This window comes from Monodon monoceros, unplaced genomic scaffold (assembly GCF_005190385.1).
Source record: "Monodon monoceros isolate NGI ecotype Baffin Bay Population unplaced genomic scaffold, NGI_Narwhal_1 Super_Scaffold_10, whole genome shotgun sequence".
NCBI classification, from domain to species: Eukaryota; Metazoa; Chordata; class Mammalia; order Artiodactyla; family Monodontidae; genus Monodon; species Monodon monoceros.
Genome location: NW_021703766.1, coordinates 33,163,670 through 33,190,155, shown reverse-complemented (window position 1 = coordinate 33,190,155; position 26,486 = coordinate 33,163,670). Strand labels below are relative to the sequence as shown.

The 26,486-nt window shown below is 52.4% G+C and overlaps 1 protein-coding gene across 1 annotated transcript in view; it reads left to right on the top strand.

Annotated features, from left to right (window-relative positions):
* NKD1 (NKD inhibitor of WNT signaling pathway 1) overlaps positions 1 to 26,486 on the top strand; it is an 86,175-nt gene that overhangs the window by 35,391 nt on the left and 24,298 nt on the right. The window contains exon 4 of the mRNA XM_029213552.1: positions 21,187 to 21,253. Coding sequence (XP_029069385.1) covers positions 21,187 to 21,253 — 67 coding nt within the window. The remainder of the gene's footprint in view (positions 1 to 21,186; positions 21,254 to 26,486) is intronic.

Genomic DNA, 26,486 nt, shown 5'->3' with positions numbered 1-26,486 from the left:
ATTGTAAAATACTTAAAACAGGGCTTGGTACCTGCTAAGTAAATAAATATCAGCTCTAACTATGCAGTCATCTTTCTGGTTATCATTAGACTAGGGCTTCCTGAACTTGAAGGTGCATATGAATTGCATAAGGATCATGAAAAAAATGCAGATTCTGATTTAGTAGGTGAGGTGGGGCCTGAGACTCTGCATGTCTAACAACTTCCCAAACTATGTGGAGACTGCTGGTCCTCAGGCCACCCTTTGACCAGCAAGGCTAGTGTACCCATTTCTTCACATATGAAATTTCATTTTCCAGGCAGGGCCTATCCTATTCTAGTGACAGTAGAATAATCACCTCCAATGATCCAGAGGTAATACTTCTATTAATGCAACCTAACATTGTATTATGTAGGGGGGAAAAAGCATTATCTTGAATATCAAGATAGCTTTAGTCCTCTGGCTTCTGAACCTGAACTAGTGATTTATAGAAAAATTGTCCTGCAGTTTGCATGTATCTTGATGGATCTGAAAGAACCTGAGGATCTCTGAGAGACATGACTTGCTTCTGGACATCCTTCTGCTCCTGGGATGTGTCATGTGACTAAGCCCAAAGCTAAATCAGTAGAGGGAGTCCCAGAGGGTCCAATAGAGCAGATTTCCTCAGGGCAGGGGTGGCCAACTCAGGCGGGTAGTGAGTGAAGCAGGCCCGGTGTGGGTGACGGGGCAGCACCCTGGTGCTGACGGGATTCCCTAATGTCCCCATGACTTGCGTGCATGGAGGGGCGGCACCTACGCCCATTCATACTTTTACTGCTCAGTTCATTCAACTTACATGTCTAAGCGAAGAGCCAAGTTTTCTTAAAGATTTAAATGCTAATTTCAAGTTGAATTGCCATAAACAAGTGGGGCTGAGAGTAGACAGTAGAATGACAGATCAGATACCCTAATAGTGGATATCATAGTTACCAAATTTTCTCTGCACTTAAAACGAAATCCGTTCCAAAGCTATGGTGACACTACAGCTTTAACCCATTGTTGTTTCTATATCTGACCTTGCTGGACCACGATCTGCTCTGGGCTGGCATGGAACAGCAGTTCAGTATGGTGGTTAGAGCACAGCCTCGTGCACCACGTGGCCTGGGCTGACACTTCTTAGCCACTTGCTCAAGTTTCTTAACCACTTCAGGCCTCAGTTTCCTCACCAGTAGAAAGGGGGAAGTAGCAATGTCTACCTCACGGTTGTTGTGATGGTTAAATGAGTTAGTCAGTGTGAAGCTCTTAGGATGGTGGCTGGCTCACAGTCAGTGCCACACAGCATCTAGCCCCTCCTGTTTTGCTGTGATCTCACTGTGCCTAAAAGAAATCTAGCATCTTCTCGGAACCCAGCATCACAGGACCTTGGTTGTTGACTCACTGTTGCCTGGTGAGCCTTGGGCCTGGCTTCTTCTCCCAAGAGGATTCAAAGTCATGCTCTTAGTCTTCAGGCTAAGCTGCCCTTCCTCCCAACCTCTCAAAAAGTATTCATGGGCTTCCCTGGTGGCGCAGTGGTTGAGAGTCCGCCTGCCGATGCAGGAGACGCGGGTTTGTGCCCTGGTCCGGGAAGATCCCACATGCTGCGGAGCGGCTGGGCCCGTGAGCCATGGCCGCTGAGCCTGCGCGTCCGGAGCCTGTGCTCCGCAACGGGAGAGGTCACAACAGTGAGAGGCCCGCATACTGCAAAAAAAAAAAAAAAAAAGTATTCACTACAGAAGATTTCAATACACAAAGTAGAGAGAATATGGAAATGAGTCTCCTTGAACCAGTCACCCAGGTATACCAAACAGTTAACTTTATTGACTTCCTTTTTAAATATTAAACTTTACCTGTGGCTTAATAGGGCTTTTTAAGAGGTTTTCTTATTTATTTACACCTTAGACAAACTTTTAAATTTTTATTTTATTGTGGTAAGAACACAACATGAGATCTACCCTCTTAACACACCTTCAAGTGTCCAATCATACATTTCTGTTGACTGTAGGTACAGTGTTGTACAGCAGATCTCTAGAGCTTATTCATCTTGCTTTACCGAAACCTTATGGCCGTCGATTAGCAGCTCCCCCTTTCCCCCTGCCCCAGCCGCTGGCAATACCATTCCACTCTTTGATTCTATGAATTTGCCTATTTTAAGTACCTCATATAAGTGGAAGCATGCAGTATTTGTCCCTCTGTGACTGACATTTCACTTAGCATAATGTTCATATGTGCGGCTCATCTGTGTTGTTGCATATTGCAGAATTTCCTTCTTTTTAAAGGTTGAATGATATTCGGTTGTATGTGTATATACTACACTTTCTTTATCCAGTCATCTACTGAAGGAAATTTAGGTTGTTTCTGCATCTTGACTACTGTGAATAGTCCTGCAATGAACATGGGTTTGCTAATATATCTTTGAGATCTTGATATTTTTAAAGTGCTGAAGGAAAAAAAAACATGTCAACCAAGAATGCTATATCCAGCCAAACTGTTCATCAGAAATGATGGAGAGATAAAGTCCTTCCCAGACAAACAGTAGCTGAGGGAGGCCAGTAGACTTACCTTATAAGAAATGCTAAAAGGAGTCCTTCAACACCATAGCATAAGAAAGTATAAAAGTCGTTGGGAAAGATAAATACATAGCCAAATACAGAATACTGTAATGACAGTGGGTAAGTCACTTTAAATTCCAGTACAGAAGTTATAAGACAAAATATTAAAAATACCTATCACTAGAAAACATATGAATAGATACACAATATAAATAGATGTAAATTGTGACAACCACAGTGTTAAGGGTGGTGGGGGGGGGGAAGTGTTGAGTTTTTGTATGCTTAAGTTTTCAGCAGCTTAAAATAGACTGTTATAACTGAGATATTCTGTGTAAGCCCTCTGGTAACCATGAAGAAAATACCCAGAGGAGCTACACAAAAGAAAAAGACAAAGGAGTACAAGCATAACAATACAAAACTTCACACCAAAATTCACCAAAACGGGAAAGAGGACAGCAAGAGGGGAAAAGATGGGCAAAAGAACTGTAAGACTAACAGAAAACAGGGAACAAAATGGCAATACTGAATCCTTCCCTTTTGATAGTTACTTTAAATGTAAATGGATTAAACTCCTCAGTTGAAAGACACAGAGTAGCTGAATGGATTAAAAAAACAAACAAACAAACAAACAAAAACTATGTACTGTCTACAAAAAACTCCTGGGGTTTTGTTTGATTTTGCGTTTCTGCAGTCCAGTGTGCCCAGTAGTGCTGTGTGGCAGAAGCCCCTTGTGACCGGGGCTTGCGGGCCCCTCCCCTAGTCAGGGGCGCTATGAAGGCAGGGCTCTGCCTTGCTAGCACCATCCTGTAATTAGTGGAGCTACCTTGAGGGTTCATCTGGGAGGTGGTGGCTACAGTCTGGGCCATTCCTGCTCCCCTGTAAAGGGATTGCGCAGGTGGCTCACGTGGGATCCCTCTTTTGACCCTGGCATTATAAGTAACCTCTCCTGCCAGTCTAGCCTTCCTGTTTCTGGAAGAGGCCCAACCTTTTCCAGGACTGTTGGGCCCAACCTCATCTCCCCATATCGATCCTCTTGTGCTCGTACAGATAATACAAGAACATATCAGTACCTCATGTAAGACTGGCATACACCCAACGGAAGAAGCAAAATTATCCACGGACATTTATACCTTCCTATACGTCAAAGCCGACCAATGCTAAAGATATTCACAAACAGTCGTCCTTTTTGGTGGGGAGGGGAATCATCCTTCTTTTCTATGACGAGTACCTCTTTATGTATTTTATTGTAATCTTTGGTTTTATTTATTGAACAAACCTTTATATAAGAGCTTCCGATGAGCCAGGCACGGTTTTAAGTACTTTACAAATATTACTGAATTTAATCACCACAATGACTGCATGAGGTAGGTATTATTATTTCCCTGTAATTCAAAAGTGGTAACTTAGGCACAGAGAAGGTAACAAGTTGCCCAGCATCACACAGCTGGTAGGTGACAGAGCCAAGACCCAAACCTGGGGAAGACTGGGCCAGAATCTGGGCCCCAGCCCACTCGGCGATGCTGCTGGTACCTGTGGCACCGTCCGAGCTCATGGCCGTTAGGACTCAACCTATTGTGAGATTAACCTTGATAAGTATTATTTTTTGAGGTGCACGTAGGCTGAGCTGCTGGGGTCCTGCCTTGGGTGTTTCATGTGTTTGCTGTTTCTCAGTCTGTGAGCTGTCCGTTTCTCACTCCCGGGGCAGGATATGTGGGGCTGGGGGAGCTACATGCTGGGCTGATCCAGAATCTGATGGAGGGAAGCATTCAGATCCCACAGATCTCCTTCCTTCTCCTCAAGGCACTTTCGCTCCTGAGAGAGGCGGTCCTGAGAGCTGACCAGTGGCTTTGCAAGTGGACAGTAGCCCTTCATGGTGGCCTGAAGAGCAGAGGAAGGACGGAGGTCAGGGCCTGGCTGGATGGGCCCTATCGTGAGCCCATGGAATCATGGACTGTTGGAGCCCCCTGTGTACAAATGGGGAAACTGAGGCAGAATGTGCAGCTCCCAGGCTAGTATCCCCCCACGCCCATAACCACTTGTCTCCCAGTGAGCAGGACTGAGGAGGTAGGGCAAGACTACAGCAGGATTTGAGTTGGTCAGGAATAGGGAGACGTTGAGGGCTGTAGAGCGGGGAGAGGGAGCCTGTGAAACTAAAGCAGTGGTGTGCCATCTGAACGGGCTGTGAGTCAAGGAGCTAGTGTGGCAGTGTTCTCCAGGTAGCTGACCTCAGGCTGGGAGCCTGGCTGGACCAAGAAATCAAGTGAGGAGGCTGCCCCGAGGTAGGTCAGGATTGCTGCGTGGGAAGGGGCTGAGCAACCCAAGGGGACGCTGTCTGCTCATGAGTGGAACAGGGCGGGCTGTGTGTGGGATGTCACGGCCTTGGTCTCCGGTTGGAGAGGCCCTTTGCACCTGCCCAGTTTGCATTCTGGGCAGTGACTTGGCTGCCGCTGCTGAGGACAGAGCTGGCTGGGGCTGCGGGGAGACGCCGGGCCTGTGTTTTGAACAGGAGCCAGGGCTGGATTTCTGGAATAGGCAACCGGCCTAGGTCCAGTCCACGCTGGCCCCAGATCAGTGAAAGCTGTCGCAGGGCCAGTGAGCTGCCGCCGCCACCGCCTAGGGGCTGCCGAGCTGGGTGGGGCCTTCTGGGACTGCTGTCCCCAGAGTCACTGGCTCTGAGATCATTATTAGCATGTCCTGGCCGGTTGGGGGCAGGCCGTGCCCCTGCCCCACACCCTCCCTACTCCGTCATCCTAGTCCCATTGGGCCCTGCTTGACATCTCACCCAGGATGGTTTTATCAACGCGGAGAAAATACAGGATCTGCAGAGAGGAGAAAAAGGAGGGTTAGCTGTTTACTTTTCTGGCTGTCGTTTTATGCGTTCCAGGCACTGTGCCAGGTCTGTAGGGCCTTCAGTAATGAGGAGGAAATGTACAGTCCCTGTCCTTGATGGGTTTAGCCACGAGGGGAGACTGGCCATCCACAAGTAGTAGTCATACAGACCACTAAGGGCAACGAGGGTGTCACAGGCGGCCGGGGGACACAGAGTGGGGGACCATACTGAGTCTGGAGGCCTCAGGGTGGCTTCTCCAAGAGGGGACATTAAAGATGAGGCAGAAGTAGCTAGAAGGAGAGAGTGGGGGGAGTGTCCTGGGCAGAGGGGAGGGTGGACAGGATGGAAGGCATTGACCGTGGGTTAGGTGGAGGTGGGTAAGGTCAGCTGTAGGTCAGGCTACCACTAGCCTGTTTACCCAAGACAGTTCCAACCACTCCTATTGTCCTGGCCTGGTTCTTAAAATTGCCCCCTTTTCACTCTCAAAAGTGTCCTGGTTTGGGCAGTGAAATTATATGGGCATGGCAGGTATATGTACTAGTATCTTTGCTTTACAGATGAGGAAACTGAGGTTCACGAGACTTGAGTTATTTGTGCAAGGTCCTGGAATGAGGATGGGACAGAGCTGGGATGGGAAGTGAGCCTGCCTGACTTGAAAGCCCAGGCTTTCCCATAATCCCACACGACCTTGCACAGTAAGGTGTAACGTTACAGACATATGCAACTGAAATACTCTCTGATCATGGGCTCTGTGCCCAGCGTTGTGCCAGGGGTGGGTAGGGTGAGAGGAGGCTGAATTGAGCATGACTCATTCATGACAGAAAACAAGCTCAAACTGGCTTAAGCAAAAAGGGGACATTTAGTGGCTCATGTAACTGAAAGACTAGGGGAAGCACTAGCTTCAGGCATAGTTTGATCCAGGTGCTCAGACAACATTGTCAGGACACGTTTTCTTTTGTTTCACCTCCTGGTTCTCTTTTCCTCTGTGATGGCTTTTTTCTTAGACAGACTCTCCCTGTGAGGAGGTAAAATGTTTTCCTCAGTGTCAGATCCCTAACCTCACATCTCATTAATGTCACCAGAAAGAGAGCAGATGTTCTGGGCAATCACAGAACATCTCTCTGGCCTTCTTGGGTCATGTGCCCAGCCTTGGCCAATCCCTGTGGCCCGGGATGTGCAGAGTTCTCATTGGTCAGGCCTGGGACATATGTCCATCCTTGTTGGGTTAGGGGGAAAAATCAGCCCTGTCCACACTTCTTGGATGCAAATGGTGGAGGGCTAGGGTTTCCAGATAACATACGGGGTGCCCAGTTCAATTTGAATTTCAGATAAATAACACATTTTAAAAAATATAAATATATCCCAAATACTGCATGGTACATACTTATACAAAACAATTATTGAATCTGAGATTCGAGTTTCACTGAGTGTCATGTGTTTTTATTTGTGAAATCTGGTGAGCCTATGGAGGTGTGCCTCTCCAAGGAAAATCAGAGTGTTGCCAGAAGAAAGAGGAGTGGATGCTGAGGGGAGTGGGGGGAGGTGGTTCAAGTCACAGGTGCCCAGTGCAGAGGTGTTGAAAGGGACGAAGAGCTTTCCTTCAGCCTTGGACTCCCCCTGAAGGCACCATCTGTGAAGGCCGCCCTGAGAGCTGTGGGTAGTCAGCAAGAGAAGTCCTGGGGGGGGGGTGAGGTGTTCAGAGAGGGCTTCCTGTACTTGAATTAGGCCTCAAAGAAGGGGAGGCTTTCTTGAAGTGGGGGTGGGGTGGGTGGTGTGTGGGAAAAAATGTCTGTCCTCACCTGCCTGCCACTCAAGCCTGAACCCTGACATTACGGCCCCTGGTACTTGACCTTGCTGGCCTGGCCATGGGGTGATGCCTTTGTCCGAGACTAATGGGCCTGTCTGCTCTGAGGAATTCACTAAATGTGTCAGGATTCCTCCAACTACCCAGGTAGTTCAGTGGAGAGATGGCTTAGGTCCACAGGTACCATGGAGGCAGAGCCTGAGACGAGGATTGTGTGCCAGCGATTCATGGAGGTCTGTTCTCCGTCTCTCCCAGGACAGGCCAGTATGGGAGGGGAGGAGACAGGACAGAGAAGGGGAAGAAGGCAAGCAAGGTGCAATTGCAGGCAAAGTCTTGGTTTTAGCCTGACCCTGTGGGGAGCTCTGGACTATAAACTGTGGCGCAGAGTCAATCCCCACTGGAGGTGTGGAAGCTGGGCTTTCATTCTGCTCCAGGCGGTCACTGGCACAGGGCTACCTGGTGGGGGCGGGCTGTGGGGTTTGGGGTTCTTTGACCCCACAGACAAAGCCCTAGGGCTGTTCTCTGAAGAAACCTCCCAGATGTGGGCTGATGGCGGGGACTGCACACTGGAGGAGAGGGTTGGGGGGGTAAAAGAGACTGAGAGGTGAGCCTACATCAAAGGATCTAGAGGAGTCGGGGAAATCCCGCATGTGGTGGACACCTTGAGGGGTTTCCTAATGCAAATAGTCTATAAAGGCTTGAGAAGTTCCCCAGCAGATCCCAGGATCTTCCCCAAACTACATGGACCATGGAACCCGGCTCACAGAAATGCTCACTCCCCGGCCTCCGGTGGAGTTGAGGGACTCTGGTCTTTATTTCCGGCCCCTGTGGGGGCTGATCTTTTGCTGCTGGTTTTGGATGCTCTGGATCTGATCATGGATCTGCCACTCTTCAGCTTTGTGACTCTGGGCAAATGCTGTCACTTTTTGAGGCCTCAGTTTCTCCATCTGTATTCTTGAGAGTCCTTAACCTAAAGTTCGCAAAAAGGTTCAATGTGCAATTTTATCTGTATGGAGTTTTTCTGGGGGGACATTCTTAGAGGGGTTTGGACCTTTCTGAATGAGGGTTCCAGTCTGGCTCCAACACCTGTGGTCCAGGAGGCTGTGTGTGTGCGTGTGTTGCAGGCTTCTCTCCCGCTACACACAGGCACACACCAGGTGTCCTGTCCCGAGAGCCTTCCCCCCAGGAGGTCCTGTACCTCCCAGCTGCTCACATTCTCACCTCCTCTCTCAGAGCCTCGGTCTCCTCATCTGTAAAAGGGGGCGATAGCTCCCTTACTGACCTCCCAGGGTTGTTGGGTGAGTCGGATGACCCAAAGGCTGCAGAGGAACGAGGTACAGGTGTGATGGATGAAGTCACTGCCATGGATGCCTTCTTGCCCCCAGACCCAAAAGCATCCTCAGACCTTGGATGCTGGCCACACAGCATCTTCCAGACCTCCATGGACTTCCCAGAGGACCACTCTGTAGCGACAGAAGTCCTAGACGTGGGTTGCTGACCAGACCAGCAGGGGCTGCCTTCCTCATCCCCCAAACCTACATTTTTCCCTCCTTCCCTCCCTCCTTCCCTTCCTTGCCTGAGAATGGAAACGCAAAATTTGGTGTGCAATGGTTGAGTTGGGAGGAGGGAGCTGCCACCCTCCCCCACTCCCGGTGACAGCCCAGTTTGACATGCTCAGCTGGCCTCATGCCATTTCTGGAATCAAGGCCTTGTCTGCATTACATGACCACAAAGAGGGGTCTTGCCAGCCCCTCGGCTTCCTATGCGTGTGCAGCCTAAGGCACTGGGAAGTGGCGGCTTTCTGGCAATGGTCTCTTCATGGTCGGTGAGCATGGCGTGGCTGGGGGAGGGAGCAGTGGGGTCTGGGGTGCAGAGAAGCCCAGCGCCTCCACCTTCTCTCCCAGCTAGGACCAGGAAACCACCCAGTTCACTGGAGAGTTGCAAACCTCACCATCTGCTGGGGCCAGGACGCCGCTGGCACACTTCCGTGTGCCAGTCCTTCTAGAACTGGCTCGTGGGCCCATTTTTGCTTGCTTTCATGTGCTTTCTTCCAAATGCCTTGCTATTACTTCTGATCGTAGAAGTCCTCATGCACGTTGATGGCAAACAACTGACGACCTTGAATCCGGCGCCCAGGAACAAACCTCTGGGAACGTTCTGGTGCCGGTCTCTCCAGATGGGTCTCTCTGACCACATTGCATGGAAACACATGCAGATAATTTGAGCAGATGCAGTCGGATTCTCTCTACTCTTTGGCAACTGCTTTTCTCTTTCAAGAAAATGCGGGGAATGTCTTTCTGAGTCAGTAAACACAGAGCCGCGTTTAGTCGTCAACATGTATTCGTTGCATGCCTCCTCTGTCAGGCACTGATGTGTGTGTCACATGGCGGTAAGTGCCCCAGAGAAAACCGAGGCAGGGAAGAGGGTGAGGGGGTGGAGGGGACGCTGCAATTTTAAATAGGGGGGTTTGGGACTTCCCTGGTGGCGCAGCGATTAAGAATCTGCCTGCCAATGCAGGGGACACGGGTTCGAGCCCTGGTCCAGGAAGATCCCTCATGCCGCGGAGCAACTAAGCCCATGTGCCACAGCGACTGAGCCTGCGTGCCACAACTACTGAAGCCCGTGTGCCTAGAGCCAGTGCTCTGCAACAAAGAGAAGCCACGGCAATGGGAAGCCTGCATACTGCAATGAAGAGTAGCCCCTGCTCGCCACAATTAGAGAAAGCCCACGCGCAGCAACAAAGACCCAATGCAGCCAAAAACAAACAAACAAACAAACAAATAAATAAATAAACAAATGGGGGATTTGGAAGCCCTCACCCAGGTGATGAGGTGATGGTGACGAAAACGTGAAGGAGGGGTGGGAGGAGGGGATATTTGGCAAAAGAATTCCAGGCAGAGGGAACAGCAAGTACAAAGGCCCTGAGGTAGTGCCAAGCATGTTTGAGCAACAGCAAGGGGGCCTGGGTGGCTGGGGAAGAGTGACAGAAGTAACAGATGAGGGTAGGGAGGTGATGCAACAGATTAGGTGGGGCTTTGCGGGGCGTTAGGAGGACTTGGAGAATGGGGTGGGAGGTGGGTGCAGAGAATAGAAAATGATTGTCATCATCCTGGCGAGGGAGGATGGCCTCTCTGCATGGCCTGGAACACAGGGTGGATGTGGAGGAGGTGAGGACCTGGTGTCAGGGTACCTTTTTTTTTTTTCTCGCGGTACGCGGGCCTCTCACTGCTGTGGCCTCTCCCGTTGCGGAGCACAGGCTCCGGACGCGCAGGCCCAGTGGCCATGGCTCACGGGCCTAGCCGCTACGTGGCATGTGGGATCTTCCCGGACCGGGGCACAAACCCCTGTCCCCTGCATCGGCAGGCAGACTCTCAACCACTGCACCACCAGGGAAGCCCCAGGGTACCTTTTAAAGGCAGAGCCAACAGGATGTGTGGTGGATTGAACAGAAGGGTTGGAATAGACGTGGCAGGATGACTCCCGGGTTTCTGGCCTGAGCAACAGGAAGGAGGAAGCTGCCCCAGTTGGACACAGGGAAGAAATCGGGAGCAGGGCTGGGACACGTGAGGTCTGAGATGCCGGCCCAGCAGCTTGATGGAGCTGTCAGGTAGGCAGGGGAGCCGCGTCATTCTTCTTCATGGATCAAGTTTAATGTAAAAATGTAATTTCTTTCTAATAGAAAAACGTCGCATGTAGGGAATTCCCTGGCAGTTCAGTGGTTAGGACTCTGCGCTTCCTCTGTAGGGGGCACGGGTTTGATCCCTCGTCAGGGAACTAAGATCCCGCAAGCTGTGTAGCGTGGCCAAAAAAAGGGAAAAAACCCCAAAACAAAAGCAACAGCAAAAAACCATTGCCTGTTCTCGGTTTAAGAAAGAGAAAGAAGAGAGACAATACAAAATCCAAACAGTCTAGAAAGCTGGACTGCTGGAGGGACAGCTCCTCAGCTCCCCAAGAGTAGCCACTACTATTGAGTGTCCTTCCAGAAACATTCCGGAGAATATGCCTCTTTTCTTTATAAAGACAGTGGGATCAGACTCTAGGCTGTTCCTCACCTGCCCACCCACCTGACAGCAGTATGGACCCTGGGACCCCTCACTCCCAGTGTCTTTAACTCTTCTGTTCTTTCATGGCGACCTCTTGTGTGACCCTCAGGGCACTCCTGGGTCACAGGCCCATTTTACAGATGTGGACACTGAGGCACAGATTGGGCGACACATCATCAACTAAGATCCTGAATGAACTGAGTCCTCTGGGAGTCCAGAGGGGTGACCCTTGATTCTGCCCCAGTTCGGTGGAGTGGGGATGTTGGGAAGAAGCAGTCACGCCAGAGCAGGGGCAGGGGTAAGACTTCACCCGGCAGTCAAGGAGAGAGGGCTCTTCCTGCAGAGGAAAGAGCATAGGCAAGGTTTGGAGGCCCTGAGGCAGGCGGTCCAGCCGGTGCGAGTGATGGTGAGAGGTCGTCAAAGCTGGGGTATGGGGGTGAGGTGAGGGACCAGGAGAGAGGAAGGCATGCCTGGTGTCAGCTAGGGTCAGAGGGGCAGGAAGATGACTCCTGCAAGAACTTCAGGGCCAGATGGGGTGGGCTCTGTGTGTGTGTGTGTGTGTGTGTGAGAGAGAGAGAGAGAGAGAGAGAGAGTCTGTGTGTGTGTAGCAGGACGGTCCCAGAGTCTGGCCCACACCATTGTTCTCTGGTTCTCTCATGAAAATGACGAGGACTCGGGATATTCGAAACAAGAGGATCTTATTCATCTATTCATTTAAATTAGCAGAAGCAAGAGCCTAAGCGTCTCACTCTCGAGGCTGAGACAAATACCACACTTCCCTGGGTACCCTGGCCGCACGGGGCCCCCAGCTGGGCTGGCCTTGGCCCCGGGGAAGGGCACACAACCTTTCCCCACAACGAGTGGCCTGTGGTCTGGGGAGGCCCCGTTTTCTGCTCAACAGACGACAGCGCCGTCTGTCATAAGCAGCCTGGCTCACGGCCACCCTGCTCGGCAGGGCACACGCGCTGGACCCTGGCAGCAGACCTGGGGCCTGTCCCAAGGCCAGGAGCTGCTGGCAGAGGCAGGCCCAGCTGCTCCATCAGAGGCGCACCCCAGCCCCTTTGGCCTCTCCCGTTATCAGCACTCGGCTGTGGGGCACGGCAGGCTGGCGGCGTGGCAGGCCAGTGGTGTGATGACCAGTGGCACGGCAGACCGGTCGCGTGGCAGGGTCAGCTGGCGGTGGCACGGCTGGCCAGTGGCCAGGCAGGAGGCAGAGACTCTGAGAGGTGCTGAGTGCAGGCAGCCTGCCGGGGATGCTGCTTGAGGCCTCGTAGGGTGACTGAGGCCCTGCCGGGTCCGGCTTTGATCAGCTGTACGGCGTCCCGAAGACAGCGGGGGTGGAAGAGGATGGGGGGGCAGAGAATGAAACGGGGCCCAGAGAGAGAAGGAACAGCTGTGCTGACGACATGCTGACTGCCTGGTGTGTACTGCACGCTTCCATCAGTGCTCCCATTTCCCCTCTGCAGCTGCCCCGCCCGGGGGGGGGCGTCGTTTCCATGTTCAGATGGGGAAACCGAGGCACAGACAGGTGAAATCATTTGTACAGAGTCACTCAGTACACAGCAGAGGAGCCAGGGTCAAAATCAGACCGTCCAGTGAGCCACTTAACCTCTCTAAGCCTCAGTTTCCTGGTGGCTGAAGCCGGGCGACAGTGGCACCCAGCTCGTAGGGCTGTCTGGAGCATTTAGCAGCGCACGTAACGTGCTGAGCGGAGCGCTGGCACGTGCTGGGCCCTAACCAAAGAAACGCTGGTTATGATTATCACTGAGTCCTTTATATTCGTGACCTCAGTTACTCCCACGCCCCGACAAGCCCGTTGGATCCTGATTTCCAATGTAGAAACTCCTTTGAACACTGACTTGTAGGAAAATTCCACTCACGCAGCCGCAAGCCCTGTTCTCCGCCCAGCCTGGACAATCTGCCTTGCATTGGGTCATCTCCTCCGAAGAGCGCTGAAATCCCGGGGACTGGAGGCTAGGGCGCCTTCTGGGTCATGCTAAACTTTGCCATTTTCTGCTGGCATCAGCCATTTTCTCCATGTCCAGAAATCACATTCCAAAAGCATGAGCTCTAGAAGGAGGGCCTGTGGTTGGGGGGGCGGGGGGAGGAGCATCTGTTGGGCCGTGAGAACCTTCTTTCATCCAACCTCACCAGCTGCTTGCCTCACCCGCCCGGTGCCTCCCCTCTTCCCACCTGTCAGAAAGAGACTGATGGCTCAGAGTGGAGGTGGGCACACACTTCAGCTTTGGGCTCCTTAAACCTTGTGGTTCCCGGAGCACGTTCCACATTCTGCTGGGGGGATGGCCCTTGAGGTCAGTGGTGGACATCTTGTATTTCAATGGTCCTGTATTTGTTTCATATGCATGATTTTTTTTTTTTTTTTGTGCGGTACACGGGCCTCTCACTGCTGTGGCCTCTCCCGTTGCGGAGCACAGGCTCCGGATGCGCAGGCTCAGTGGCCATGGCTCATGGGCCCAGTGAGATCTTCCCAGACTGGGGCACGAACCTGTGTCCCCTGCAACGGCTGTGCCACCAGGGAAGCCCCTGCATGATATTTTTTAAAACCCCAACTCTAACTAGGACATCACACCCAAGATTTTAATGATCTTCTTGCTTACGGCAAGACTAGTTTTTAAAAAAAAGAGAGAGAGAGCCAATTTAAAGAAACGTATGCAGTACTCGTGGTAGCCCATGTGGGACCCAGTTCCGGGGGAAGTTGGGACGATGGCTTATGGATGCTGACAGCTTGCTGGGGTGATAGCCCAGGGAGTGGACTTTGCTGGCTCTTTGCTGCCTGGGGCCGGCTGTGTCTCCAGGACGGGACAAACCCATCTCTGGGGATTATTTGTACCCTGTAGGGTCTAGGACCTGGGCCTCAGAGGAAGGGGATGTGGTGGCTCCAGAGTCTGGCACCAAGGGTCAGAAGCCCTCCCCGCCATCCCACTCCCTGCCCACGGTCCACCTTCCTGAGAAGCAATCCTTCAAGTCCAGGAAGGAAGCTCAGGCTGGAGTCCCTGGGATGTGGGCCCAGGGATTACACCTCGAGCAGATTAAAAGCAGCCAGGGAGAAATCTGAGGAATTTTAATTACTGCCGCACATCCCTGGAGTCCTGCAGACCTGGTCCTCGCGGGCCAAACACGCCGGCCAACTCTGCGGGCCTGCCTTCCCCTCCTCCACCCAGCTCCCTGGGCTCCCGCAGTGGGGCTGGGCTTGGGGACACTCGTGGAGGTGCTGCAGCAAAGCAGGTGGTGGCAGCTTCCTCCCTCTGGCTTCCAAGCTTGGCTGGGAACCTTGGGCTCGGGTTTTAGGAGACTGTGGCTTCGTGCTGGGGGTTTTGGGGGTTGGAGCTTCCGGCTGTAAGTAACCTGAATTGGTGTAAACAAGGAGGGCAATTTAGTGGCTTCTGTAACTGTCCTTCCCCAGGAAAGGCCGGTGAGGGTGGGCCTGACTCAGGTTTCATCCAAAAGATACTTACTGTCTGCTATGTATCAGCCACTGTCCCAGAGCAAAACAGACCCGGATCCCTGCCCTTGGGGAGCCTACTTGTTACAGAAGGCTGGGCCTGAGGCGTGAGCGAGCGCCCTCTCCCAGCCTTGGCCTCTCTCTGTCCCTGTGGGAGCTCTCTCCTGGGGTGGGCCTTCTCCAACAGCTGGAGAGGAGAGGAGATGCAGCCTTGGCACCAGAGAAGACGTCTTTCCCACCAGCTCCCGTGAGAAAGATCCCGGGGATGACTTCACTTGGCTTAGCGGATGCTGGGGGACAGGTGCCGGGCCTGTAGTGCCCACGGGTGACCTGCGACCACGGGAGGCTGCGGTGTCCTCAGGGGAGTGGCTGAGGGCTCTGCCCCATTTTGCTCATTTGAGAGGAGGTGCCATTTCTCTTTGGAAGCTGCCCCTTGAGATCTGGGTTCTGCTGAAATCAGGTCCCGGAAGAGTGAGTCTGTTTCCCTTCCATCCCTGGGGAGGAGGGAATCCCCAGCCCTGGAGCCAGGGCCCCCAGAAGCCCCCCCAGTGCTGCTGCCAGCACCCTCTATCCCTTCCTCCCGCCCTTGTGGGTAGAGCAGACTTGGGAGGCCAGAGAAGGCTCTCAGGGGCAGAAGTATAAAAGGTCCACAAGTTAGAGGCATATGTTGGAGCTGGGGACATTGAAGCCCAGAAAGTGGACGGCCCTGGTTTTCCTCTCACTCTTGATTCCTGAGTGTAGCCCAAGAGAAGGAGCCGGCCCCCTGCTGGGGGAGGGGGCTGGAGCCCCAGAAGGTCTGTGCTTGAGGGGACCACGAGAATCGTCGTGGCCTGCTGCCCCATTCTCAAGACAAGGAGCCTGGGGCCTGGGGACCCTAGCCCAGCCCTGCCACTTTTCTCTCCTTAAGTGACCTTGGACCAGCCACTTAATCTCCTGGCTGATCCTCAGTCCCCTTTTTGGTCAAGTGGGTTATTGTGTGTGGTTTTGTTAAAGCAGGTTTTAATGACCCAGGTGACACATGAATATACTTATCTTAAAAATTAGAACAATTCTGATGAAGTTGAAGTTTGTGACTCCTATTTCCCTCCATCTCGTCTCCTTCCCCTCCTTGGGGGTAGCCATGGATGTTGGGTACCACGGGATATTGGGATGTGGGTGATCTCATGGTACATGTGTGTGTTTGGTGTTTTCTTGGGTATGCACATAGCATCATACCCTGCGTGTCTTCCGTGTGGCGTGGGCTCTGTGTGTCAGTGTGTACAGGTCTGCCTGACTCTTTGGAGCCACTATGTGGTTTTCCACTGTGTAGATCTAGCATACTTTCCTTTGATGGGTGTTCAGCGTGTTTCTGACTGTGGGTTGATAGGAACAACGTTGCCCTCAACATCACTGAACTTGAACATGCCTCCCTGGTGCCCACGCGTGAGTGTTGTCCCAGGGTAGACACTGAGGCATTGAATCACTGGGTATTAGGGTTAGGCTCTTCTGAGCACGTGGCAGGAGTAGGGTGCTACAGAAGGAGGAGAAAAGTTCATGCTTGTGTTCCCACCTTTGCATCAGACACCGTCCTAGGTATTTTGTCTGCGCTTTCTTACGGAGTTCTCTTTGACATCGAAATCCCCGTTTTACAGAAGAGTAAAATGGGGCCCAGAGGGGTTAAGTAAAGCGTCTGCTATCACTCAGCTCCCAAGGGCGGGCAGGCAGGCGCCTGCCTCCCAGGTCCGGCTGGGTTCTGGGAACGGAGCATCCCTGCCCTGACCGGCCAGAGCTTGCTCTCCAAGGGCCCTGCCCACAGCAGCGGCAGTTCCCCAGGAACGCTGCCTCTGTGCAGTGTGCTGAGAAGAGGGAGCTCGCCAGGAATTTCCTGGATCAGGTCCAGGGCAGACTGCTTGGATCTAAGGGTTACAGGGTGGCTGGGTCCTGCCTCCCACTCTTCTCTTCCCCCGGCATGTCCCAGCCCTGTGCATTCTTGGAATCTATAAGTTGTGCCGTGTTCTGTGGGCACCAGGAGTTTCCTTTGAAACCCCGTGGCACTAACATCTGTTAGCTCTTAGAGAACAGAAAGATTGACAAAGAACTGCTGGGGCAGGCAATGGGGAGAGATATTAAGCTCAGGGTTATGAAGTCTCAAAGACAAAGAGGAAAAACCCCAACCGAACTCCAGCCCGCTCCCCAAGGCCCTGTTTTGATGTGGGTTCCCGTCTCCGGAGGCCTTATAAGGCTTTGTGCCTGCAGTTCTGGGCTCTGGGCTGGTGCCGGCTGCAGTCTCGGCACCCGGGGGAGCTGCCCTCTCTTCCTGGGGCCCAGCATGGGGCAGAGGAGGGCAGTGCTGGGACTTGGGAGGGAGGCAGGTCCGGATCCTGTGGCCTGAGAGGCCACCAAGCCCGGCCACTAGGCAGGAGGCAGCCTGGCACCAGGCTGGGTGGGGCAGAAGGTCTGGGGATCCAGGAAAGTCTTTGATGAGAATTTGGAGCAGAGGCTGAGTCTGACTGTCCTGGAGGCCAGAGCAGAGGGGGCCTGGCACCAGGGGGCCAGAGTGATGGTTGAGTGGACAAAGGGAGCTCACTGCATACCATGCCCCGAGTGTGGGCTTCCTATAGGGCAGTGGTGAAGGGTAAGGGTTTTGGAGCCAGGCAGCCTGCCTTCAATCTTGGCTCTGACACTTACTAGCTGTGTGACCTTGGGCAAGTCACTTAACCTCTATGTGCCTCAGTTTCATCATCTGTAAAGTGGGGATAATAGTGGTTCTACCTCAAAGGACTGCCCTGGGGATTAAATGCAAAGCGCTAGAAATGTGCACCAGGCAGGAGAAGAGCGTGTTTCTCGGTGTCTGCAGGGGCACTTTGGGTCTGGTGAGCTTTGCCCAGCAACGTTCTGGTAGCCATTTGACAATAAGAGTCGGAGTAATAAACAGTAAATACTGCCTGTCGAGCCCCCATCGTGGTATCAGCTGTAATGCTAAGTACTTTTCGTGCAATGGCTTGCTCGGTCTTCACACCCACCCTGAGACAGTGTGACTGCTCTCATCCCTGTGCACAGCTGGGGAGACTGAGGCACACTGGAGATAAAGCTCCTTCCCCCAGATGACCGGCTTGTGTGATGCAGAGCTGGAATTTGAACCAAGGTCTGAGCAACGCCAGTTCCATGCCCTGCACCCTCCATGCTAGGGTTCCCACTAGGGCTCGTGGCTGTCGAGGGGTACAAGTGCCTTCCTGCAGGATGGTCCTGAGGGCCTGGCCCCAAACCCTGCATGCAGGGCTCCCGGCTGACTCTTGGCCCTGTGCCAAATCTACTGGGGAGGAGCCGTGGGGCTTTTGAGTCCTGCAGGACAGATGGGAGTACTTGGCCCCTGACCCACTGGAGCTGCTGGCTGGGCTGTTTTCTTGCACTTCTTTAAGCATGATTCTTGGTCCCTGGCAAGTGCCAGGACTCTTGGCCACCTCTGTCCCCATGCCCACAGGAGCCCCGATTCCACTGTACAAGCTCAGGCCAGGCACCGGAAGGAGGTGGCTCAAGTCTTGGCTCTGCTGATGATCCAGAGCCAGTCGCCTGGTCTCTTGCAGGCTCCTCCTTGTTTAAAGCCAGGGCTATTGGGAACCCTGTCCTCCAGAGGTTCTGGTGAAGATTCCAGTTGGTCGGTGCCTCATACATCATGAGTGCTTGGTGATGTAAGTGACTGTCATTGGCATCATATTCCTGTCTCATTCCTTGAGGGTTGGGGCACTTTCTTTGTAAAAAAAACACAATAGCAATTATACCTCTCACTTTACAAGTTGCAAATCAGTTTTTTGAGCATCTGTTCCTTGAGAGATGGAAAGAGCAGGGCTGCTATGATGATAAAGGGAGACAATATAAAGTGCTCGGCACATAGGAAAGGCACAATAAGTGTCAGCTCTCTTCTTATTGTTGTGGTTTATCACCATGCCCATTTTACAGGTAAGTAGATTGAGGTTCGCAGAAGGCAGTGGCTGGCGCCACGTCCAGGGCGAGGGCGGCCATGGAACCAGGATGCGATCCTGTGTCTGGCTCAACATTTTACGTTGCCTCTGGCGCAGTGATTCAAAGCTTGAGGACCACAGACACGGCACTCCTCAGGCCCCGGGCTGTCTGGGTCAGTGGAGGAAATGAATTTTTGCCAGAGTTGGGCACCTGCACTGCATTGTGTGTCAGCAGACCACGGTGCTGAGGAGCCTTCGATCTGTTATACAGAGCAGGGTAAGGTTTACCGGGAAGAGACCGACCCCAGAACTTGCCAGAACTCTGCTTTAATATGCAGAGACATATCTTTAATATGTCAGAGAGCTGGGTCCTCTCAGCTGACAGTTCTTCTCAGAGAGCATTGAAGCCGTCATCAGAGTGATGACTGTGGGTGTGTTATACACACCGCGAGGCATCGTTACAGGGCTTCCAGACGGCTGCTTTGCTGCTGGTGACATTTGGAGTCTTTAAACTCCTCTGAGTGTGCCAGTAAAAAGATGCAGGTGCCCGAAAGTTTCCACCTCACGGGTCCTGTCGGCCTTGCCAGGAGTGGTCAGGGTGGCACAGAGGTCAGCGCCGGCTCCCAGCCTCCACAAGGCCCCAGCACAATCAGGTGTGTCGTTTCCCTTGAAGATGGTCGCCCGCTCCTGTGAGGAAGCGCTGCCTGCCAGCCTTTCCAGGGAAGCGGCACCCGTCTTCCTCTGGCATGAAAGATCGACTCTAATTGGCTGCTGGGGCATCCCAGCCATCTAATGATGCCAACCGAGTGCGGCCCTTTCCTGTCACCGTCTCCCAGTTCCCCTGTCAACTCCAGCTCTGTTAACACAAACAGCCAGTTTACAAGCCCAGGAAGTGTTCGGTGATTATAATAATTGGCAGAGGAGGAGAGAGAAGACATCCTGACTCGAGGAATAAAGCAGCCTGGTTTTGAAGTCCATGGGACACCAGGAGTCTGAATGACCACATTTGAACAACCTCTAAGGAAGAGTGTGTAATGCCCCAGAACGATTTGAAAGAAGAAAGAGAACAGAGAAAACCATCTCTAATCCATAAAACGTTAGCTGTTCATCTTTAAAAAACATACATGCAAGAGACTTATCTCCAGCTGTGTCCAATTGATAAGATCAGCTATACAAAGCATTGTTTTTCTTTTGTTAATCAAGGCGAGCTCTGGTTTTTCTTTCAAGCATCTCCAGTGCAGGATTTTTTTTTCTTCTGATTTTTCAAGAAGAGGGTGTTTTTTCTTTTTCTTTATACTTTTTTTCTTTCTTTTTCAAAAGGAGAAGTTGGTGAGAGCTGCTGAGTTTGGGCTTTTTTATTGCTTGCCTTTTTGTGGGTCAAGTAGCACTGCCATAGCATCCTGTGGGCATTAAAAAAGATAAAGCAGTGTGACACCCCGCCCCCCCACAACCTCATCTCTCCTCCCCCAAAGAGGAGCATTTCCCAACGCGGGTTCCTCAGAACACAAATCCCGTGTGATGCTTTTGAAAAACAAAACTTCATGGTCTCAATAGGCTTGAGGGGTGCAGCATAAGCTACTGCTTAGATACCCGCAGCATCCGTTACCATAGTAAGTCCTGCACTAAGGGGTCCCGTTTACCTTTGTTTAAGAGAGTCTTTTTTGATCACTTTACTCCTCCTGGCAGAATACCAATAAATACAGAAGACGGTTTGACAAGCGCTAGCCTGTTCTCCTCTGTACCTAGAGTTGTCCTACTGGGGTGGGGTCAGATAGATGGGACCTTTATTGCCATCCCAGAAATTTCCCAGCCTCCCAGCCTGTGGACCAAACAAACTTCCCTTGCCAGCCTGACAACACCTGAGTGGCAGCCTCACCACTGATTGGGAGCAGCTCTGCTACGTGGGATGAGATACCGGACATTTTTAACTCATGCTTGGGGACCAAGGCAAGGCGTGTGCAGGCCAGTAGCTGGAAGGTGTGTGTGTTGGGGGAGATGCGGGAGGCGTGATTGAAGGTCAGTTGAAGGCGGAGCCTATAGCTTTCTAGATATTGTGCTGAAGAGTTTGGGTTTGTGTTAGGGAGCCCGCTCTATAGCACACCAGGTCCTCTTTATAAACCCACCAAGACAGCCCACCTGGGACCCTCTGGTAGAGGAAGGATCCAAACTGAGGTCTCTTCTTGGGACCCACAGGGGTGACTGTGGTCCCGAGTCCATCAAGTTGGCTCAGAGGGATAGAGGAGGGACATTTTCTGATCTCATCTTTGTCTTTTTCCAGGGTGGAGGGTGGAGCTCCCTTTCCGGGGGAGAAGTGTGGTCCTGTGTAATGTTTTGTGGCGGGCTATAAGCTGAGAATAACTTAGTTCCTAAAAAGTAGTGCAGTAATTAACTTTTCAAGTGTGATAGGATCTACATAGTTGACCTAAATTCCAATCAGAACAGGGTCGCTGCTTCTTTGCAACCAGCCACACACACGTTCGCAATGCCACCTTGACCATAATGATGCCAGGTCCCTACCTGACCCCAATACTCCTTTAATATCCCTGCTTTTTCTTCCTATAGGAGCTCGTGGGCGAAGTTTTCAGAGAAACGCTCAGCGAGGAGGAAGAGGAAGACTTTCGGTTAGAAGGTATTGGAATCCATTGCTTTCTTCCCAAAGGCAGTGAGGTGGGGAAGGGCCATCTGGTCTACCTCATGCCCCAAGTACCCTCCAGAAAACTGGCAGACCAGGTGGAGGAGGACAGGACTCTGACTCTCGGTGGGGGTGGGCTGGGAGTAGGTGGGGTGAGAAGCAAGAGGGAAGTGTGGCATCTCGTAGGTCCACTCCGGGAGTGGATTCAGACCACCCAGGCTCACATCCTGGCCCTGCTCCGTGTTAGCCGTGGGGTCTTGAACAGGTTGTTTGACCTCAGCTTCCCCGTTGGGAGTGAGCATAGTGACCACTCATAGGCCCCTCAAGCAGAGTTAGGTATGTAGTGAGCACTGCATGAAGTAGCCCTTGTGTTTCTCTGCTTGTGTCACTCACCTGGAGCACGGGTATGCGCACACGCACGAACACCCCCAGCCCCTCCCCGCTGTCCTCTGTAGCTCTCACTCCTTTCTTTCTTCAAGGAGAAGCACTGCATTGTAGAAAGAATTAGGACACTCGAGCAGAGGGCCGGCCAGCCACTGGCATGCTGATTTGACTTTGGGAAGCCATGTACCCTTTTGGAGCCCAAGCTTCCATGTTTGTAGAATGGGAACGAGGGCCTTTTCCTGCCTGATTCCCTGAGCTGGTGAAAGGACCGGATGGGATCGGAAAGCATTTGCTGAAAGGGATAGCGTTTCCCTTTTTTACTCTGAATCAGAGGAGAGCATCACTGAACTGGGGCAGCCTTATGACAGTAAAGCCCTCTCTGCTGGGACCAGGACAGGCAGCTGTTAGGATAGCTGGGTGCCCAGGGGTCTCTGGGGGGGAATCTAGGCCTTGGAGGGCTTGTAGGGCCTTGACAGGAGAGGAGACTGTGCCGGGAGGTTCTGGAGCGGAGCCTGGGCCAGACCCGAGGACTGTGGCCACGTGGGGCCTGAGAGCTGTGATAAATGTAGAATCCCTGGCTCCACCCAGGCTACTGAATCCAGTCTGCCCTGCAATAGGCTCCCCAGATAACTTGTATGCTCATTGTACTTTGAGAAGCGCTATTTTGAGAGATTCATTCAGTAGCCCGGGAGCTGGAGGCTGGCTGGAGACCCAGATATCTCTCAGACTTTGCTTAAATTCGAGCAGGTCCTGAGTAGAAGGGGAACAGACAGCTCTGTCCAGGCTCTGGGGTGTTTCCCTTGAGCATGTTTGCCTGTGGATCTGGTGGCTACACTCAGGGATTCAGTGGCTTTGATTCTCGTTGTGCCCTGGGCTCCCCGGAGCCTCAGCTATTATCCTCAGCTCCATGGAAAGACGCTGGGGCTTGGTACCTAGAGTAGATCTGGGGAGTCAGGTAAAGGTCTGCAGGATGTAGGGTCTGGAGGCTGAGGTGACCCCAGACATTGATTACATGGGCTTCAGCACTCATTCCATTTTCTATTCATTTGCTCATTCACCTGGTAACTTAGCAAGTTCATCCTCTTGTTCATTCATCCTTGCATCTATTCCGTCCACCATTTATTCACTATCCATCCAAGCACCCACCTGTCCACTCATCTGTCTATCCATTCATCTACCCATCACTCACTCACCACCCACCCAATAATCCATGACCTACCCCATCCAGCACTCATCCATCCGTTTGTTGCTCCCCCTATCACCCAGCCATCACTGCCTATTCATTCATCTACACCCATCCATCAGCTGGCCTGCCTTTATCTATCACCTAGCCACCCATAATCCATCCTCTGCCCATCTCTTCATCATCCATCACTCATTCCTTAACCCATTTAACCATCCTCCAGTTACCATCCATCTATCTCACCATCTGTCTATCTCTTCATCATTTATTGGGTCCCTGGTCACTACCCCAAATGAGGCACTTCTCTGGCCATTGAGGCTCAGTCTGAAATCATGTAATTGATTTCACATGAGGCATCTTTCCCTGCAGACATGAAATGGCCTGCCCACAGAATCCGCCTCTCTCTGCTTTGTTTGATCTCTCTCGGCAGAGCATGAGCCCTGTTGTAATGAAGTAGGAAGAGCACTTGGCCTAGGAACCCATAGACCTGGCTCCCCTGCCAGCTCCTGCAGTGACTTGCTGTGGCTCTTGGCCAGGCCCCTCCCTCTTGGGGCCCCTTCGCCCTCTGTGACATGATGCGTGGGGATGTGGACTCTGTGGCTGCTCAGAGGACGTGGGTGCCTTGTAGGGAGGATGAACTGCTGTGGGGTGGTACTTACAAACATTGGTTGATGGATGGGGGATAAATAGGAGGTGCCCGAGGGTCCCAGCTCCTGTCGGGGAAAAGTGTGGAGATTGGTGGCACTTGGTCTGTCCCTACGGCCCACCAGCTGCAGGTCGAGCTTTGAGGGCAGCCTGGGCACCTTGCCAATCACTCATGGTGTCCAGGCACATCAGTGCCGCCACTGACGAGGGGAGGGGTTGGGAGCCACTAGCCTGACTCAGTTTCCCAACTGAGGGGTTAGATCAGGTTGCTGGTGGTCAAGTTTCCAGCCCTTTTCTTCAAACAAAAGCTTACACAGAAGCACAAAAGGTAAGACAGACCAGGTTGCCGAGAGATGTGGTGTGTTATATTCAGTATGTTATCTTTTACGTAAAAAAGGGTACCAGGCAGTACTCTGTATTTCCTTGTATATATGAATGTACACCACATATGTATGTATACTATTGTGTAGCTAGAGGTCTAGACGGACAGAAACAGTAGTTCCTTCTGGACGGGGAGGAAGAGACTAAAATTGGAAAGCGTGGTCAGAGGATTGTAGTATTAACTGTAATTCACGTTTTACGTTTTACAAGAAGAATGTGATCATATATTCCTTTGAAATGAAAGACTAATAACAGAATTAAAAAGTGAAAATAGTGTAAATATAGCAGTAGGGTGGGACTGCTCTGGGCCTGCCTGTGTGGCCCCTGAGACTCCTTGGAGGTGATGCTGGCCCCAGTGACCGTCTGTGGTTCTCCGGCCACCGTTGGCGCCAGGTCCGAGGCGCCCCCTCCTGCCCCAGGATGAAGGACATGGCTGTGGACGGCAGGCCACCCCATGGCTAGGCCTGGTGAGAGTAGCTCTGCCGAGTCTGGCCACGGAGAAGTGTCCACCTGGCCTGGAGCTGGGGCTGCGGGCATCCCTCTGTGCCTCGGGCCAAGGGAGAGCAAGCTGAATCCTGAATCTCTTCTTTGTCTTCCTGTCGACCAAGTTCATTGCCTCTTGGCTGGCTGGAGGGCTGTTAAGGGAAAGAAAGGCCATCTGAGGCGTGAAGATAAAAAGAAGTCTTTTAGCCATCCCAGGAGAGGATGGCTTTAGCTCCTGCGTTGTTATGTAAAGCCGGCCCTAATCCAGCGTCTTAACTGCCTTAACTGGCCAGCTGGGAGCTCACGGGATGGGAGATTAAGGCTGGGCTTGGAGCTAGGGCTGGGGCTGTGAGCTCCTTTTGAACTGTGCAGAGAACAAAGTAAGCATGAAAAGTCCCGCACTCCAGAGCTGGCCGGGTGTGGAGGGCGGGACCCGCGGCTTGGGGGCTGGGGGGGGGGGGGCGGGGTGGCCAGAGGACCTTCTTCTGCTGATCCAGCAGGGCGCTGAGGACTGGGGAGGGTCATCCCACACTTCACTCCAGTGCCCACCGATGTCCCCACCTCCCCAGTTGGGCAGGATGACAGGTGGTGGCAGCCTGTGGCTTGTGGCCCGAGGTGGACATTGGTATCAGGCCTCCGGGAAGCACTGTGTCTGGGGGTGTCCTCCCGACCCAGCAAAGGCTGAAGTACTGTTCCCGTCAGGAGGGAGAGACCTGTAAATGGTCGCAGGCCCCTTCTCTCCAGCGTCTTAGCTCTCTCCCACCTCTCACCCTCAGCCTCTGCCCTCTGAGTCTCAGTATCGTGGCTGTTTCTTGTCTGTTGACCTCTTTGCTTGGAGGGGACAGCGGGCAGAGTGCAACCAGCTTGGCATCTTCCATAGAAAGTTGACTCCACAGAACCCAGTCCTGCCTTCATTAAGGACCAAAAGCCGCTGAGTCAGGCGGCCCTTCCCACGGGGACCAGGCCGTCCCTCCAGGCTCCCAGGGCTGCTGCCAGGCAGGCCTCCATTTGGCCCAAGCCGGCTTTCTCCTGGCAGAGTCCGTGGGGGTCTCTGCTTCCCTGGCCGTGGTCCTGCCGAGCAGAGCAGTGGTGTTGGGACTGAGACCCGGACGGCTGAGCAGCCCCACTGTGAGTCCAGCGCCTGTCCCAGTCTGCATGGCTCGAACTTTGTCTTCCTGCAACCCCATCGGAGTGCATGAGAGGCACCCTTCTCCCTTTATTCTGAAGTCAGACCCCAGATCCAGCCTGGCTTTACCACCACTCACTGTGTGACCTTGGGAGAGTCACTTAACTTCTCTGTGCTTCAGTTTCTTGTTGGGGGCAGTCATAGTATTCCTTCCTCAGAGTTCCTGTGCAGATGGCGAGGTTATATAAGCCCCGAGAACAGCCCTGGTTCAGAGTATGCCCGTGTCTGTGAGCTGTCCTGACTCTTGTCTCGTGGGTTCCTCTTTCTTGAGGGGGAGCCAACTGGTGTTTGTAATTATTTACTAGTCCAGATCAAAGAAGGCCTATTTTCAAAGCTTCTTTAATCCTATTAGACTCTCTGAGTGTCTCCTATCACTCTCAGTGCGCAACATAGCCTGGCATGCCATAAGTGCTCAATAAATACAGACCTTCCTTGACTTATGATGGGGTTACGCCCCAATAAACCCATTGTAAGTTGAAAATATCGTTAGTCGAAAGTGCATTGCGTACAGCTAACCTACCGAACGTCATAGCTTAGCCTTGCCCACTTTACATTAGCCTACACTTGGGCAAAATCATCTAACGCAAGACCTATTTATAATCAAGTCTTGAATAGCTCCTGTCCTTTATTGAATGCTGTACTGGAAGTGAAAGACAGAATGGCTGTCTGGGTACAGAATGGTTGTAAGTGTATGGATTACTGACCCTCGTGATCGTGTGGCTGACTGGGACCTGGGACCCACTGCTGCTGCCCAGCATCACAAGAGGGGTTGTACTGCGTGTATTGCCGGCGCGGGAAAAGATCCAGCTTTGAAATTCGGAGTAAGTTTCTACTGATTGTGTATCATTTTTGCACCATTGTAAAGTTGAAAAATTGTCAGTGGAGGACGTCATGACTGTGCTCACAAGAAGAATGAAGCCAACACCATGAAGTCACTGGAGTCAGGCCCCCAGGCAGGCCCCATGTGC